The sequence below is a fragment of the Bemisia tabaci genome, chromosome 9 (assembly GCF_918797505.1).
Source record: "Bemisia tabaci chromosome 9, PGI_BMITA_v3".
In the NCBI taxonomy this organism is placed as follows: domain Eukaryota; kingdom Metazoa; phylum Arthropoda; class Insecta; order Hemiptera; family Aleyrodidae; genus Bemisia; species Bemisia tabaci.
Window position 1 is genome coordinate 37,766,289 of NC_092801.1, and position 19,461 is coordinate 37,785,749.

The 19,461-nt window shown below is 40.4% G+C and overlaps 1 protein-coding gene across 4 annotated transcripts; it reads left to right on the top strand.

The window, feature by feature from the left end:
• Positions 1-208: 208 nt before the first annotated feature.
• Positions 209-18,852, top strand: LOC109043934 (uncharacterized). Of its 4 annotated transcripts, XM_019061304.2 has the most exons (5): positions 226-348; positions 798-845; positions 4,462-4,656; positions 15,313-15,456; positions 18,488-18,627. In XM_019061304.2, exons 1-4 carry the CDS (start codon positions 310-312, stop codon positions 15,424-15,426), a joined length of 396 nt encoding a protein of 131 aa, XP_018916849.2. In that variant the 5' UTR covers positions 226-309; the 3' UTR covers positions 15,427-15,456; positions 18,488-18,627. The 4 variants fall into 4 exon arrangements, with proteins under 4 accessions (XP_018916846.2, XP_018916849.2, XP_018916848.2 ...); XM_019061301.2 differs by lacking the exons at positions 15,313-15,456; positions 18,488-18,627 and adding an exon at positions 6,830-7,289 and having other exon boundaries at positions 209-348; XM_019061303.2 differs by lacking the exon at positions 15,313-15,456 and having other exon boundaries at positions 238-348; positions 18,488-18,852.
• Positions 18,853-19,461: the final 609 nt, after the last annotated feature.

A 19,461-nucleotide genomic window follows, 5' to 3' on the forward strand; every position in this document is an offset into this window, starting at 1 on the left:
GCGTTTTCCTGAGAGAAATAAAAAGTGAATTTGTGCCATCTTGATCCTGTACATGCTTGCATTTCGAAGACTACTCGCGAAGCGGCAAATTCCGCGCAAATTTTTCCTGTTAGCGTACATCGCGACGCCGACACTAATACGTTTGTGCAGCTGTTATCGGCCGTTTGAGGGCTGAATCGTAGAGAAATTGGTATAACCAAGCACCAATCGTGTTAATATTTACGGTTTACTTTATTGGAGTATAAAACATTTTGGTTCGTCGATCGCAACATTAGTGGTGTGACAGTTGACTCCACGGACTCACTAAAAATGAGCGTCTCAACGGGAGGTCTCTTGGCCTTCATTGCTGTAAGTACGACTAAACCAGATCATGTAAACGTTTCCATCGCAAAATTAAGAATTTTGTGAGGGGATTGAACATCCTCTAAAAAAATCAAATCGGGAAAAAGTATGGTAAATGGAGATGTTGCATGTGTGAGGAATTTGCGATTTCACTACTGATTCTCACGAAAAAGTTCGCGAAAAACACGATGGTGCTACTGGTTTTTTTCTGAAATCATCTCCCAAGCTCAAAAAAAGCTCTCAAGTTGAGGCCAAAATGGAGGGGATATCCCACGCTATCCTGAGAGCCCACCTCTACATCAAAACAAAATCTCCATGCAAAGACACCGGGACTATTTACCCGAAAGTCGTAAAGGATTGAGACTCAATTTTTCTTACAGACTTAAAGGTATTTTTTAAGATAGCTGGTAAAATAAAGATTATTTTAAAGCTGAAGGTTTTTCGTTTGTCCGCAGATAAGTATGGGGATATTGAAACCAGTTACGTGTATCTTTACAGAGAAGGTAAGACAATTTCTTCTTCTCCTTCTTCTCCTTCTCCTTCTCCTTCTCCTTCTTCGTCTTTCTCTTTCCAGCATGCAAAATATTTGGGAAGAAAGTGGATCTGTATATTTCAGCTTTATAGAAACAGAGCCACAAAAAGCTAAAAAAACAAAATGTATAAACGAAATATATATTTTGCAAGTATCTGACCAGTAAGCATATGTATACTAACGTGGTAGAACTACAAATTGTTCACACATGGAAACTCGCATCATTGTTTGAGACTGGTTTGCTTTTCTATTGAATAATCTACTTTTCCTTTTAATTTTCTATCTTTTTGGACATTAAAATTAATAGAGGTTGTTTCCCCGAGTCTCGTTCATCTTTTATACGCGGAGATATTAAAAGTGAACATTTTTCTTCGTTTCTAGCATTTCTTCTTTTAAATCATCATCTTTTACAACATGGATGTTTTTTTAAGTGCCGCTAGCGGTATAAAAATTGGCTCTGCCACTGAGGATGTAAAATAGTTGAACGGTAGCCATCTTAACTGAATCCTGGTTCTCGCATTCTCAAACAGGAGAGACATGTAAAACCGGAAGGGAAATCTATATAATTTAGAAACCACATTTCGTGTAGCCACAAATTTGTCATTGCGGTCAAAATTGTATCATAGAGGGGGAGGGGGTGTAAGGGTAAAATCCCAACGACATGAAAAATTACGTCATGTTTGGGAATTTTCATGGGAGTGGGGGTTGAGACCCCTTGGACCTGGACTGAAGACTCCCTCCCCCTGCCATCGCTTCTACGTGCGGTGCATAGTGGATCGAGTCAATTAGAGAGGCTGAACATGAATTTTTTTGGCTAAAACTGAGAATTTTTATATTTATTATTCGGTATTTTGTCCAACCTCTCCTATTGACTCGATCCACTAAGTGGCGCGGCGGGCAGACGGCCAGCGCCTACAAACCTAAGTGGATACTTCAAGCATTGCGCAATGCGTGAAGTATCCCTGTAGGTTTGTAGGCGCCAATGCGCGTTCCGCGGTTGCATGACAGTACGCCCAGCGTTCTTCCTTAGAACAGTGGATAAAGTCAATCTAGAGGTCGGACATGAATTTTTTGATTAAAATTGCAAATTTTGATGTTTAATTCTTCATACTTTAAATTTTAAGGGGTGCTTCTAGAAGAAAATTTTACAAGGAAACCAACGGAACCGCCTTTAGAACTTCAAAATTTTGTATAAACGGAGTTAAAAGCGTTTAAAGTTTCCAAATTTTGTCCGATCTCTCCTGTTAACTCGATCCACCGTGCGGCATAGGTTTACTCAAGTAGATAAGAATGTGCTAAATTATTTCCCAAAAACTTAAGTCAGGAACCCTGTCGGTTAGTACCAGGGGCGGACTGGCCCTAAATTAAGTATGGGGCGGGCCCCTAGGGGGGTCTGGGGGGCCCCCCAGTAGAAGGGGGGTCCGGGGGCCCTCCCCCGGAAAATTTTGAAAATTAGGCCCTTTTAGAATGAATTTTACGCTATTTTAGACCCTATTCTTTAATATTATTTTTGAAACATTATCCAAAAAGAGACCAGGAATGCAAAACTTAGTATATTTTCTTAAACTGGATGAAAAAATGAGAATCCGTTGTATACTTGGAATTCAACTTTTATTTTCCTCTTCCAACGAAAAATTGTGCCAAAGCTAAATTAGTATACAGAAGATACATAGAATCAAGTAGAATAGTAATAGTGACAGTCTAAAAAGAACACATTCTGAAAAACACAGTTCGGATTTTTTTGTTCGTTTGTTTTTTTTAAATGTACTTTTTAGCCGCCAAAATTGACAACTGTCTTAATTTTTTTTGAACGTTTTATTGGATCCTTTCTTCGCTCTGCTCATAGAAAAATCAGTGCCGTTTACTAGTTAAATGACGCGTAATGAATGAATAAATCGATGGTTAAATTCTGAAAACACGTAACTCGGAATCCGCATCATGAACCCTGAGACTCGTAAGGATGCTCATGTTTTGCGTGTATCCTTATGAGTCTCAGGGTTCATGATTTAATGATGCGGATTCCGAGTTACGTGTTTTCAGAATTTAGCCATCGAAATAAAAATAAAAATGAAAATAAAAATACAAACAAAAAATTGACAAAAATCTGACACTTTGAAAATTATTGTGTTAATTAAACTGGAAATAGAAACACAGTTTTACGCCATTAACAGCCTTTTTAACTCTGTTGAGGTTGCCGCGATCAAGTTGATTATTATCTCGTGATCAATAGATTTGGTCAAATCTCTTTCTACGTACAATAACATCAAGTAAGTCAGTAGTTCTTGCCCAATTTGCGATCGAATCCGCGTTTTAATAAGTTTTAGTTTCGAGAATACTCGCTCACAGGTAACTTGGGTGCATGGTAAGGTTAAAACATACCTAAAGACAAGTAATAAACCATTAAAGTGGCCTAATTACCGCCTAATAGCCTAAGTGACCTAAATTAAAGTCTTAAATGTGTCAAAAGAGGCCTTATGACGCGGGAATTTTTGAATTAGAAAGAGGTCATTGGGGCTGCCCATACAATACGTAAAGTATTAAGGGGGGAGGAGGGGGGGGGTCAAGCCCAACGTTACGTAACTCTTTTTTGCCGTAAGACCTTTTTTTTCCTTGTTAATTTAAAAAACTGACCAAAATAGGGGGGAGGGGCGAGGCTTGTGTTACGTATTTATTTATTTTTTTTTGAGGGAGGGATGGTTCGAGCTTGCGTTACGATGCGTTACGGAGGGGGGGATGGGGGTAAAAAAATCGGAAAAACTGCGTTACGTATTATATGGACAGCCCCCATTATGGATTTCGCTAAAGGGGGGAAAAATCGCCGAAGGCCCCTACGAAATCCCTTGAGGAAGGTAGGAAAGGTTCTCTACTAGGGACCTCCAAAGTTCAAAATTGCATAGAAATGCGCCCTCGAGGCCTCTCTGAATCAGTACCAAAGGGCCCCCGGCAAAAAGGACCCTTTTGTCGAATCGGCGATAAAGAGCCCGGTGCCTTGAAGGTCCTTAGAAGCGGTATAAAACCGCATCAAGGCCTCTTCAAATCGGCAATAAATGGTCCCTTGGAAACGGCAAAAAAGGACTCCTTCGAATCAGATAAAGGGGCTCTTTTAAGGTCCTTAGAAGCGGCAAAAAAAGGCTCCATCGAGTCTTCTTCGAATCGGCAATTAATGAGTCCTTCAGGGCTCTTTCGAAATGGCAAAAAAGGACCCCTTTGGACTTATTCGAATCAGAAAAAAGGGCTCTCAAAATGCAACGCCCTTAGATCCGGCATAAAAAAGCTCCTTCAGGGCGCTCTCCGAATCGGCAATAAAGTGTCCTGTCCTCTCAGGAGTCTCGGGGCCCTTTCTCGAGGACGAACCGAAAAAGCCCTCGGGCGCTTCTTCGAAACGGCGAAATACGGCCCTTCAAATCGGCCAAAAGGGGCCCCTCCGGGGCCCCTTTTGGCCGATGAAAGTGGGGCGATCGCCCCATCGCCACCCCGGCCAGTCCGTCCCTGGTTAGTACTAATATGCTGAAAACAACTAATAAGGCGCTCTGCATACCTTGAATCCAACTTTAATGGTTAAATAACCCGAATTTAAATGTGTGCAGGTGATTAGCGGAGATCTCGGATTGCTCCGTGGGCAGGACATGTTCCAGGCACTGATTCGGGAGCATTTTACGATGGACACCAAGCACAACCCCTCTCTTGATCAGGGTTGTGTTATGAATTACTTGGGCTCAGTACCCTCCGAAGAGAAACAGATGCCCGTGCAAATGGTCCAGACCCTACGTGGCAGGCGAGACGTGAGTATTTTTTGTCTTTCGTATTAGTAGGACGTCATTTTCCTCGACCGGGGGTGGCTACCGCCACTCTTGATTTTCCCCATCGATCTAGAAACTATGGATAGGGGGATCCTATGCTTACTATTTAAATGGCAGATCAATCGATATATCGCAAAGTACGCCACGTCACTGGTTTCGTGCCCTGTAAGGTTCGCTTTGCAAATATAGAGACTAAATCTCATTGAAAGACTCAATAATCATGAATATTGGTACAGTAGATCTTAACTGCCCCTTCCCCCCTCCCCCGATAAAAAATTAACATTTTAATTGTTTAGATGGGTGATTTCACAACTGTACACCGGGTGTAAAAAAGCCTGGGACTTATTTCCATAATCTAAATGAAGCGGACATCATCTTGGGACTATCATCCGTCGACTGCCGCCAAAATCATGAAAATCGTTACGGGTAGATCTTAACTGCGGCCCCCAAAAAAATTAACATCCACGTTGTTTGGATGGGTGATTTCACAACTTCATTACATTCTGTAAAAAACCTGGGTCATATTCCAAAAATCTGAATGAAAGGGGCTCTTTGAAACAATCATCTTCCGATAGCCGCAAGAATCATGAAATTTGGCCGAGTAGAGCAGTAGAATAAACCGTGAAAAAAATGTAAAAATTTAGGGGATCAGAGAGCTTATAGTAATGATGGTCTTGAAAAAACACGGCGAAATCAGGTAATTGACGGTTTTCGTTTTCTTCAGAATAGCGATATTTGAGAAAAGTTCCACAGCGTATTTATTGTGCTTTTCCGCTTTTGCATAAAACTGCTTTCAGTAGTCATGTACTTATCCGTTTCATTCATAATGTGCTTGATCATCCGTTTCGACGTTCTCCATAAGCTTGAGTCAATTTTGCACATTTGCGGTACCGGAAAGCGCTGTCTCCACTCGTCAAAATGGCGTCAAAATGGAAGCTCAAAGTGAATTGATTTCAACGATAAGTGGCTCAAAGTCGGGACTTGATGCGATTTATGAGTGTTGCAACTCAAAATAGAGCGGCGCGACTCTTTTTTGATCAACAATCGCGCACAGATCGTATTTTTCGATTCTCTTTGAGCTTCCATTTTGACGCCATTTTGACGAGTGGACACAGGGCTTAATAAAACCGAAACTCATTAGTCATCGATGCGCAACGAACATTTACCATTCATCAAAAATGTTCTGCTAAATTCTGTTTTTTTTCTCCATTTTATGCATTTATTACCGGAGTTGGGCACTTTTCGAAACCAGCTATTCAATTTCCTCTTAAGAGAAGAACAGGCGGACGGCCAGGTTGTCCTGATGGTCAGCGCGTCTGACTCTAGGTCAACAGGCCCCGGGTTCAAATCCCGGTAGTGGCGTCAAATTTTCACGGAACTCACCAATAGATTTGCAGGAACAGGTTCTACTCAGTTTTAATCCCTGAAAATTTGAAAAGACCGGAGCATGGATGCCCCTATCGCCTTGTTGTCTAAGGACATTAAATCTCTGTCTATAGTTGGCTGTAGACCTCTGAGAAGAGGTATATGCCATTAAACCTGAAGAAAGAAAAAAAAAGAAAAAAAGATCAGTTGCAAAAAATCTCTCGAAAAATGAGGGGTCTTCAGAATGGCTGTCCGCAGACGGGCTAAAACCAAGTCCACTAAGAGTAAGGATTAAAAGGGAGAAAATTACATGAGGAGGAAATTAAGAAGGGGAAGGAAACAATATGATGATAAAATATATTCTTTTTTGTTTAAGACTTTATTTTCAACGAAGTACAATGTTTGGCTACAAGGTACAAACAGTTGACATAGAAAAAAAAAAAAAAAACAGTTAATTAATTTAACTGCCGTCAAGGCTGACAATCAAAATTTTTGTCTTCTAGGACAAGCAATAAAAATACTCAGGGAGTTATATAAAGAAATTGAAATGAGTGCAGAATGACAAAATGTAAAAGAGGCTGCAAATCTTATCAGAAAAAAGACACAAGTATAAAAAAATCTAATACGTAAGTAAAGAATAGAGTAAAAAAAACCTAATACGTAAGTAAAGAACAGATGTAAAAAAACGTAATACGTAAGTAAAGAATAGAGATATAAACAGATATAAAATATAAAATAATAAAATATAGAATAATTTGAAAAACCTTTCTCGGGTTCGAATATTTTCCAGATGTCCGCGACTGAGGTGCTCTCGGAGAATGATCCGAGCGTAGGCTTCGAAAACGAAAGAACCGGAGTGAGGGCTCGTCGAGCCCCTCTTGTTTCAGGCCCCATGATGGGACAACAAATGATGGTGCAGAGGCCAATGATGCAGAGGCCAATGGTGCAGGGGCCAATGTATGGGCCTAATAAGAGGCCCATGAATAGGAGGAGGATGAGAAACAAGAATAAAAATAAAATATATAAGTTTGGCAGATTCAAACACAGAGACTCTTCGGGCGAAGTGAGCAAGGATTTTAGCTTTCGCAGAATTCAATGATCAAGAAGTGAATCGTAGATTAATTATTACTTATAATCAGGGGTGGGACCCGAAATGAATTTCGGAACCGGTTCCAGCAGTGCCAAGATTTCGGTTCCGGTTCCATTTTGGTTCTAAGGAGCCGCAACTACAAATGAATTCTGAGGAGGGCGGCAAAATTTCATGAAAAATAAACTCTTGAAATTTCACATGAAGTACTTCATGAAATTTCAGAAATTTATGAAAGATATTGAAATATACCGGTTCCTTTTTAGGTTTCGTAAAATGTAAAAATTGGGATTTTCTTCTGTTTTTCGGTGTTTCAGTGCGGGTTGCATATTCTAGCCCCTGAAAAATATGATGTATTTCATAGCCACGTGAAATTTCATGAAATTTCAAATCTTTCATTTCTTTCTTACGTTTCATGCAACCCTGATTCTGAGTGAGAAATTATAAAAAAAAGATTTATAAAAATGATGATCGCAGGGATTTATTAAAATATTATAAAAATGGGAGTATCGCATAGCTATATATCATCTTGTCTCCTTTGAGTAGAATGGCTTTCTGATGACTGGTTTCCGATTCCTCGAAAATGTTTAAATAAATGATTTTCACAATCTTCTTCAACATACATCGCCCGGCATTTTCTGGACAACGCAAATTTCATTCCATGGACTTAGATATCAGTTGATGCGGAACCCTTTTGAGACCGAATAGTCATTTCGGTTCCGATTCCGGTAACGGCTCCTCTCAGGTCGTTTATTCGATTTCCGGTTCCAACAAAATATTATGGTTCCGAGGGTTCCGGATTCCGGTTCCAATTTCGGTTCCCACCCCTGCATAAAATTAAGAAGACAAAAGATGAGAGAATGAGAAACAAAGGCTAAAAAATAATAGAATATCTGGGACGATCGAAGGTGGTTTCGACCCGGCTAAGAGACAAAAAAATATAAAAATAAAAAAAAACCATCCGACCCTCCTTTGTGATAATAAGAAGGAGCGGTTATCCTATCCTAGCCTAATTTATCCTAGACAGTGGCGTGCGGTGGGTTCAGTGACAGGGCAAGCTGTAGCGTTCGCTATCGGGGGGGGGGGGGGGGTTAACGTAGTCTCTTTCCCTTCCTCCTCCCCCTAGCCTCCCTAGAAAATTCTTAAAATTTTACAATATATGCTCTGAAATTGTATAGAATTTAAGGGCATTTGCTCCGGAGGAGCTATTACAACCGCGACGGAAAGAGGGAACAAGATAGCGCATCGGAGGCAGAAGCAGCGCGCTGCGGTGACGGGCCATGAGATGGCCAAGAGAAGCGAGCTGCTATCGCGCAGCGAAGGGCTCGGACTCGGAACGTACCGCTCCACCCGCCCGCCTTGATTCCGCCGCCGAGCAGGGGCTCTCGGCTCAGCTGATCGCAAGCGATTCTCCAGCGCATGGGTTGGCCCGTGTTCGGGCCGCGCAGCGCGCTGCGCCACCTCCATCCGCCCTGCCGCTTTCCCACTGCTGTGGCTCTACACGTATTTCTGTCTCTCTCTTTTTCTGTTTTTAATGCAATTTACTTACTGAACACCTTTTATAAATTATATTTGCTAAAATGTTCAACATGAAATAGGTGTAATTTTCTTCTTTCGTTTGAAATCTTTGGGCAAGCAGTGCTTGCCTTGCTTATCCGGACCGCACGCCACTGATCCTAGATAACCTCTCTTGCTTGTCATCTAATGGAATTCTGATTTTTTTTTTATTTTTACCTTTTTTATATTTGTTTCCTCCGTCGAGAAGGGGGTTGAAGCCATCCAGCCTCTGTTTATTTGGTTTCAGGCCATTTTGTCAACGATTTTTTGTCCGCGCACCTTTTTTGTCCAGTAGTTTACGCCCACGCGTAAAATAAGCAACGGTGACTTGGTCTAGGCGTTATATTTTAGTCGGTAGATAAAATTATAGTGACAATATGGAAATGAGAAATTGAGAGAGAAGGTGTTGTTATGGTTGCTCATTTTCTATAACGTCAAATTTTGAGCGTTTGGTTGCGCGTACATCTCGCTGCAGCACAATAAAAGCACATAATGTAAAATAAAGTGCTTTGGAAATCATTAAATTTGACACGAAACCACCAATATTTAAAAAACACACATTATATTATTATTCTCCTTTGATAAATTCATACATATTTTTTCCCATCAATTTAAATGAGTATAATCAATGCAGAGTGTGCAAACATTTCAAGACCATGAGTTAAAAAAAACGCTAACTATGCGACTGTAAATATTAAAGCTTAACAGAGCGGAGCGGCGTGCTGCCAGCGCGAGAGGCTCACTGGCGCCTACAAACCTAAGTGGATACTTCACGCATTGCACAATGCTTGAAGTATCCACTTAGGTTTGTAGGCGCCAATGCGCGTTTCGGGCTGGCCGCCCGCCCGCCCGCCGTGCGGCGGCGCCTGAAGCAACTATTTCACAACAGAGGTGTTACACAGTATTATACGAAATTGAACGTATTAAGAATGACAGGCATCCTTTAAAAGTACTGATCTTTCCTCGCAAAATAAATCAAGATACTTATCGTACACTGGAAAAATCTAAGAGCCTTTAGCTGAGGCAAATATAGAGGTTTATCGGGTTCAGGTATAACAAGGTGGGAATTTCTTGAAAGATAATTAAGTCCTGTTACACAAAAGAGGTGTAGAAAGTTTTAGTGAATTTTGTCTCATGGAATTGACGCTTCCCCATTTTTACCAAAACTCTCAACTATATATTATTCTCCGTTGGACCTAACAGACAAAACAAAAAAACAAGCAAACCCTCATTCTTCCAAGACATTTTACATTTTCATCCAAAAACGTCGTGAGCAATTGTCGTTTGTATTTACACGTGGGCCAATTAACTTTGGGTCTCAACTGGCACGTGGACCAAAACTCCCGTGCCGAAAAAACGCGTGGACGTAAATTACTGGAAAAAACAGGTGCGCGGACAATAAATCGTTGACGAAACGTCCTATAACCGTAAATTTTTAGCCTCGGTTTCCTCTTTTTTGTGTTTTATTTCCTTAAATTATTTGTGCTATTTTTGTGAATCATTCTTAAAATTAAAGGGCTTGGACTTAATAGTTTTTACTACTTCAATAAATACGTGTTTGAAGTTTCATATTTACATGAATTCTTACGGCGGAAAGAAAGTTGAAACTGACTTTTTGATGCTTAAATATTGGAATTTGGGAACAAATTCCTCACAGATAATGCATTCGAACTAGTTTTACATAAAATCATTAATACCTCAATTTTTTTATGAACTGCACTTATGCGCCTTGTCCTCCAAGCCCCTCAATTAAGAAATTAAGATCATGCAATGTCCACTGATGTATAGCAGGCTACAGTGAAAATTTCAGAAACTCAAATAATTAAAAACTTATTTTTTTTTAACTTTTAATATCTCGAATCCGTTTTCTTGAATAAAAAAAGAGCGAAGTAAATTCAGAGAAATCCACGAAGTGCACGGTTGGTTCCTTCTCAGACTCCTTCTCAGTGGAACCAAAACAAAGAAAGGAACCAAATGCACTGCAATCCTGACGGAGTTCTTTCAAGTAGCTAGCGAGCATCAGTGGCTTGACGTGAAACATTGACTATCTATTTTATCTCATCTAAAGCTATGATAAAGAATCGATTGCCAAGATACACCCTGATAATCGATTCTTCTCTATAGATTTGAGTGGAAGGTTAATCAATTCATCGCAAAGCACAATACACCCTTGACGAGCACACCCCTTGTTTGCCAAAAAACTGGTTCTCTTCTGTTAATCTCCTTCCAATCCCTTAGAATGGATAATAAATCAATACATTTTTCTTGAGCTCAACATTTCTTTTTATTTGTTATTGTAACCTTATTGCTTTGCAGCTTTATCAATTTGGTGACTGAATGGTGGCGGACGGAGCCAGCTGAAAAATGCCTGATCTTTTGAATTTTGCTCTGCTTTTGAAGAACCTACTTGCCGGCAAGGTTGACTTAAGGGTCAGAGTGGCGAGTCTGATTGTAGGTCAAAAGGTCCCAGGTTCGAATTCTAGTGATGGCAATTCAAATAACTAAATTGAGTAATCGGTCTGCTGGGTCAGATACCTTTTGTTCTTGGTGACAAGAAGGTTGAATAGCCTAGAGCATGGATGTGTCCCTACCAAATAATTAGCAAAAAAAATCCAATATAAAACAAGTTGGTTTTTGCAATCGCTAGCGATAGCAATATTCGTCATGGGAACTTTAGCTTCTGGGATATGACAATTTTAAGGTACAGTTCGTTTGCAGTATCTTCAGAATTGAAGGGGCTATGTAATTTTGTGTCAACATCTCTTTTTTAACATTTTTAATTTTTTTTTCTTTGCATACAAGAAAGCTGTTATTTACCAATTATTTATTTTCGTTGGATTATACATGGTTTTCGGAAGTTAACGCATTTAACTTTCAGTTTCGCTTTTTCGGCGTAAAGTATGATATTTTACTCTACACTTATGCCCGAATACGCATCATAAGTGACCTATGTGCCTCCTAAGTTGCCATTTTTTCATTCAAATAGATGTAACTGAAATGTTCGATGTGCACTATACTACTTTCATGTCATTGCTTTATTTATTTTTTGAAAAAAGAAAATACCATCATTAATTTGGGCGAACAGAGAAAATATACATCAATATTTGGGTCAACATCTCCCTGATTATATAACGGTATATTAGTATTTCTGTATCAAAAAACTTAGCTTTTGTCTTCAGAGATACACTGATTCTAGTCCAAGGCAATTTGTTTTATTGAAAAGACAAAAAAAAAATAAAAAAAAAAAAAAAAAAAAAAAAACAACTGAAATGTTAGACATACTATTTTCATGTCTTTCTATTTGTATCAATAGGTACATCTTGCTTAACTTACGAACGTTGAATGCAAATAAACTTTATTGAAAAAAAGAAAATAACGTCATTAATTTGGGGAAACATGTGGCTGATAATATGAAGGAGGTATATTCCAGTATTTTTGTTTAACATATTAACTCACGAGAAAATGTTCGTACATTTATCATCTAGTATTAATTATTTTTTGATGATTGGTCTAAAACATTCAATGCAACCATTAAAAATTAACTCCCATCGCCGGGTATCGAACTCCCGATCACCTATTGCCCGCACCTTATCAAAAAATGGAGCGCCTTAGTCAACTAGGCTATCACGGCTCCGCGGCATTCCCAGAAAAAATAGCATTTAAAAGACTCGGACGATGGGCGGGACTTATCACAAGAGTTGTCCTTGAGCGATTCGCGTCTTCGTAGCTCCTGAGATATGAGAAAAATGAGCTAAGCGCCTTTCTCTGTGAGACATTGTTTGCCTATACTATCATGTGTCTCAAGGTTCATCTCACCATGCATTTGCTATCGCGGCAGTAAGCTGAGGCAATATTTCTGTATTCATGGAATATATCAATCAATCGAGTTCCAATTTTGGCTCATATATCCGTAACGGGTCCTCCAGAGCAGTTTTCCACCTTGCACAATAGTTATAATTTCTTTATTTCTATTTGTAAAATTTGAGGTGGGATAATGACGGCTTCTCAAGAGCACCGAGGTAGGCGATCTTTTGCACCAACGAACAGAAAACTGATGGCGAAAAATAGCCAATGAAAACCTCCCAAAAAAAAGAATTTGCCTAAAAACGGAACTTCGTGGTTCTGCGCAGATTTACCAGTCAGACACGACCTCTCAAGGTGGAAAAAAACTCGCTGAAAGCGAATTTTAGCAATCAACACAACTTGACGTAGAGACATGATTGGCTAAAAAATACAACGGTTTTTGATACATCGGATAATCAACCAAAAATCGGAGACTGGGCGAAACGCTCAAGGTCGCAGAGGTATAGGGAATCCCATAGCGAAAGCAACGGAACGATTCTAATATCATGGGGAACTCCGTTCCCATGACAAAAAAACACCGCTGGCGCGCTACTTAATTAATAAATTGATAGCTAAACCACGAAACCACGTACCTCCATTCTGCCGTGCCATGGAAAAGTGCCGTATGAACCTTCAGACGTTGCCAAATTTCCTCCCATAAAAGTATCATATTTTAGGAAAGTTATGAATGTTTTCTCTTGAAATTTGTAGATGATTTACATCTGGCTGCGAATGAAATTTTCTGCAAAATTGGAGGGAAAATACTTACAAATTTCTCTGTAAAGTCGTATTTTATCAAAGGAAATTTGGCAACGCCTGAAGGTTGATACGGCGTTCTTCCGTAACACGGCAGCATTGCGGTGTTTAGAAGTCTCCGCTACTATCTTATTTTTTCTCAGGTAAACAAATCAACTATATAGTTTGACGTTCCTCCGGAATATTCTGCCAATATAGAAGCGAAATCTAGGACATTTTCAAGGAAAGGTTGCCAAAGTTTCCAAAGTGTTTGACAGTAAGTCAACCACGTTGTAAGATAAGTGGTTTCGCACTTTAGCAATCGATATATGAGGCGTTTTGAAGACAAGGTGCATACAGCTTTGCTATTTCGAGGAGTACGTGTTTGAAGTTTCGAAATTACATGGATTCTTATAATGGAAAGAGAAGTTTAACTGACTTTTTGATGCTCAAGAATTGGAGTTTGGGATCGAATTTTTCCCAGAATTTGCATCGAGACTCGTTATACTCGAAATCAATAATAACTATTTTTTTTTTTCAAAAACTGCTTTTATGCGCCTTATCGTCCTCCAAGCCCCTTTTATGAGCTTACAATGCGAGATTGCGCTGCTATTGCACATCTGAGATACAGCCACATGAGTAGACCTAATATATAATCGCTTAAATATTTCGTTTCGCACTTTCAAAATGTCTGAAGGCCACTCTTCAATGCACCACTTCAGTCTCTCGCGTGATTTCTAAAGTTTCAAAGCATTTGATTTTACGCTTGTCCAGAAAGGCATGCTATAGGATTGCGCGAATGCCCCCTTTTTACCTTCTTGGAGATGCATAGGATTGCGCGAATTTTTCTGGAACTGAAAACTCACATGTTCGCTCAAATATTCAAAATTCAACGAGGAAGCGTCAATCTGGCAACCTTGGTAATTTGTGGTAGATAACTACGTCGCCGAGCAGCACATTCATTCCCTGTTCATTCCCTTACTCATGGGCATGTCTCTCTTCGATGGATAGTCCTCGCAGCATGAATATCCCCGAGAGCTTTCATAGACATTTAAAAAGTGAAAAAGTGAACAAGGGGCCTGTGGCCACTACGCGGCCACCAACCATTGAAAAAAACTACACGTAAAAAATCGTAGAACAACCATGTCCAAGTTTTTTAAGAGATAAATGGATTCAAAACCCAACGAGTGCATCTGAAAGGAAGCGTATTGCAACGTTATGAAAAACTTTTATGTTTTATTTTTAATAAATGCTTTAAGGAGCAACACACAGTTTTTCCGACAAAATTTCCGCGAATTTTCGTAAAATAAAAGTATCGAAAATTTTGACGCGATTTTTTCGTTCGCTCTTTTTTCTTACCATGTAACCAAAAAAAAAAAAAAAAAAAAAAAAATTAAATATCATCCGAGTTTCTGAATCGTTACAATGAGGATACATATCTTCTCTTTAACTATGACAAAAACTGGAGCGAAAATCAAAAATGATGACACGCAGTCCTGCAGCATTCCCACAGTTTTGTAGGCGCTAACATGCATTTTACGCCAACTGACCGACTGTGCTACGTTTGGCGCAATGCGGGAAGTATTCATGCAGTCTTGCAGGCGCTAATATGGGCTTTTCGCCAAACGCGCTGTTTGGCGCAATGCGTGAAGTATTTCTAAAGTCTTGCAGGCCCTAATATACGTTTGACGCCGGCCGCACTGAGTTTGACACTCCCTCATCTCATTTAAAACCCCCTGTCGCCACCCTTTCACAGGACGTCCCCTTCGTCTCCTCCCAGGAGGAACCCAATCAAGCATCTTCTTCTCTCTTCTCTTCTTCTTCTCTCATCCGTCATCCTATGAACATGACCGTACCAGACAAGCTGACGTCGAACACGATGTCATTTTCGACTTCCATGATATGACGTACTCTCTCAATAGAGACCCGAATGAAAAAATTGACAAAACCCGTTGTCTCCTAGAAAATCCTGCCGAACGCCTCGTTTTCATCACCCCTTGTTCAATTTCTGGATCGCTGACTGATGCCACTTTATGTTTCTCTGTTCGCAGGTGAAACTCGAGGTGGTCAGTATTTTCGACCCGAGCAGTAGCGATGAGAACGAGCAGCGTAAAGTGGCACGCAGGAGGCGACGCACCCTCCCATTTTTCCGACCCAGACAATAAAACCCGGCAAAATTTTTCCTCTATTTAAAAGTATGTTAAACAATCGATTCTAAATGGAGATGTTGCATGTGTGAGGAATTTGCGATTTGACCATCGATTCATATGAGTAAAAGTTAGCGAGAAACACGATGGTGCCACTGGTTTTCTCTTAAATCAACTCCCAAGCTCAAAAAAACCTCTCAAGTTGAGGCCAAAATGGAGAGCATATCCCACCCTACCATGAGAGTCCACGTCTACATCAAGACAAACTCTCCATGCGAAGAATGGGAGCAAATACATTAGCAGTGATGCCGTGATTTCAGTTCTAGAGTCCCCAAATGAAGTGGCAGCACTGTCAATGTATTTGCTCCTTATCTTTGCATGGAGAATTTGTCTTGATGTAGAGGTGGACTCTCAGGGTAGGGTGGGATATCCCCTCCATTTTGGCCTCAACTTGAGAGCTTGTTCTGAGCTTGGGAGTTGATTTCAGAGAAAACTAGTGGCACCATCGTGTTTCTCGCGAACTTTTACATAAGAATCAACAGTCAAATCGCAAATTCCTCACACATACAACATCTCCATTCCCCAGTCCATTCCAGTCTATTCCAGTTTATAATCTTTCCAATTGATGAGAATGTAATCTTGATTCCCGTTTGTGACATTGTTGAGGCCTAAAATACGGGAACCAATCAGATATGGATTCAAATTGTCTTTACTCTCAGTATAAAGGAACTCTAACTGAGAAAAACTTCACCGAGGAAGAAAAACTGGGAGAAAAACCTAAGGAAAAAAAGTTTTGCCAACTCTGAAGAATCGCCACCGGTGCAACCGGGTGCAATGATTTTAAATTTTCCACCGATTCGACGATTCACGTCGCCTGCGTTTATGGCAGCAGACAGGTTTAAAAAAGTAACTGCACCCGGTTGCACTATCGCAGGGCCAATTTTGCGTCGCGTAAAGTCTATGGAAACGTACATCTAGACGTAATTAGCTATAGTTTGGGCTTGAACTCAGACATGTAGATTAAGTTCACACTTGTTCAAACAGATGTCTGTAAACAGTCTGGTGAATCGATACGGGTTTAACGATCTTTAATAAATACATGCACCCAATAACTTTGTATGCCAACATTTCTACGATGTTTCCTCAGAAAATAAACTGCGATAAACGGTGTACTCCGATGTAATTAGGCTGCAACTACCGGTGCCAAAAAACCTTCCGCAAAGATATTAGGCTGGGAGGTCTCGTTACGACGGTTATTACCATATGCGAGAACATTGGTGTATTTGACATATAAACATATCGCCTGCCATAAAAGGAAAGTTTACCCATTAAGCCCTTCCATTTATAAGAAATGAACGAAAAAATTATGGAAGAACAAACATGAATGTGGTTTATTAAATTTAACGTCCGCCGCCGCGCCGCGCTGACCGCATTGTGTTTGGCGCAGTGCGTGAAGTATTCCTGCAGTCTTGTAGGCACTATGCGTTTCACGCCAACCGCTGCTGAGCGCACTGTTTTTGACGCAATGCGTGAAGTATTCACGCGGTCTTGTAGGCGCTAATACGTTTTACATGCCGACCGCTGCGCCGAGGGTTTCTCCTTTTCATCTCAAGTCCTCGCCATCAATGCTCTCTGCGCCGCGCCGCTCCAGACCAAATTGCGTGTTTGGTTTCTCTCTGAACTCGACTAATTAAAAGAGGTGTCTCTTGTATCACCGAAAGACGACAAATTTAGAAATTACTATACTCTCAGGAAATGAGAGATTTTGTCGGCTTCTCCCATTAGCAATTTTTTTTTCTGAATCTGATTTTTTTTACACCTACATTTAAAAAAAAAAAATCCAAAATTTGCCGCTCCCTAAATTTGCCGCCATGGGCCGCGGCCCATGCGGCCACCCCCTAAATCTGGCTCTGATACATGGTGCCTGAATTTAAAATTCACGTAAAACACGCCACGAAACTTACTGAAATTAACTCCTGACTAGGATATGTAACATTGCATGAATTCAAACTTCCCGCTCATGAAAAGACAAAAGTTTAACAGCGCGAATCGCATCACGCATACAACGTTGTCGTTCAGTCTTAGCGGTATGAAAATCTCGATGTTTCAGCTCAGCTGTTGCATGTTGTTAACACATTAAAAACAAAAGTGTGGAATGGACATAGCTCGTTGTAAAACTTGCCAAAACCGTTGTAGCTCGAGATTTGATTCAAATAGATCGCTGTTCTTCTTGTGAGGGGGAGTTAGAATTTCCCGTGACCGATGTAATTAAAAACTTTAATGTCTTGCTTAGGAGTTGCTTTCAGTAATTTTCGTTGCACGGTTCCGATGCGATATGTCGCATGTCGCTCTGACACAACAAATAGCGTCCGTCGAGTCACCTTAAGAACGAGCGAAATATAGTAGCTCCTTATTGGAAAATTTAGTCCAATTCTGCTTGAATTCATCCAACTTCGGTGAGTGGATCATGGATTTGACTGAAGGGTGGTTGTCTTGAAATAATGATAATTAGAGTCCCTAATAGGGAAAGGATAAATAGGTCCCTAATAGGGCATGTATAGAGTGAGTTAAGACAACGCGGCTCGTGGAGGTCTCAAACGGGAATAAAGATTACACCAATTTGACGTTTTTGTAATCTTTGATCAACCCATTCCCGAATTTTTATTTCCGTTCCCTCTCTCATTCCATTTAGTTCCTTGCCGTGCCCCCAACGTTCCGGTCCATTCCAGTTTATAATCTTTGCAATTGGTGAAACTGTAATTCTTATTCCCGTTTGTGACACCATCGTGTTTCTCGCGAACTTTTACATTAGAATCAACATTACATTATAATTACATTATAATCTTTGCAATTGGTGAAACTGTAATTCTTATTCCCGTTTGTGGCACCATCGTGTTTCTCGCGAACTTTTACATTAGAATCAACAGTCAAATTGCAAATTCCTCGCACATGCAACATCTCAATTCTGCTTCAATCATCCAACTTTGGTGGTTGGATCATGGATTCGACTGAAGGGTGGGTGTCTCGAAATAATGATAATGAGAGGACAATGTGATTGGTTCGCGTTGGGCGTTTTCAGATGCCGGGAAGTGTGGCGGCTGGAGCGGGAGTGGAGGCCCTGGGGATGCGCGCTCGCCGCGACAACAAGAACAAGAGGAAGAAGAAGAGGAGGGGACACAAGGGACACGGCGGACACGGCGAGTCGTCGTCCAGTGACTGACAAAGACAACCCGAAGTATTTATACCGGTGTGGATTTGAGCGCTCATCGAGTCATCGCTCAAAGACGCGACGGGTTGGATTTTTGGTCGAGGGTTAATGTGCACACCGGAGTTATGAAATATTTTAAAAGCCTTAACCCCACCTCCTGTCACTACGTATGTGTCACTACCATATTTTTACCGAGGAAAAGTTGTCTATTCAAATTAAAGACAAGATAATCAGTCCTCTGATCGTTTTACGTGATTTCTCGATTTTAGGGTTTCCTAACTATGCTGCCGGCAGAGATGGAAAATTTCATGAAATTTATTTGAATGAAATTTCACGAAATTTCATGAAATATATTGAAACCTCTGGGGATACATTCAGGAGGCTAAGAAACGCCAAGAAACAGTGATTCTAAATTTTGAAATTTTTTACCCCAAGCTTAAAACATTCGCGCTTTGCAAATGTTTTCGTTTAGTTTAGAGGATAGGTTGGGGTTTTTCTCTCTACACTCCCCTTTTTGCCCCCTCTTTGTGTCTGGCACCATCAGTAGAGTAGTATAACACCGCAGCATCAACAGAAAGACCATCTGAAACGCTTTCAGACCTTCAAAGGTTCGATCAATAATTCTTAAGAAAATTAATAAATTTCAACTTTTGTGAAATTTATTCGAGCCTTATGAAATTTCACTTTCCATCTCTGACTGGCGTGCTGAGGAAGAACGCCGCATGAGCCTTCAGACGTTGCCAAGTTTCCTCCGATAACAACCAAATTTACAGAGAAAATTGCGAATATTATTTTCCAAAATTTTCAGACGATTTTGTACGCAATTCAATCTAAAATTTCCGGAA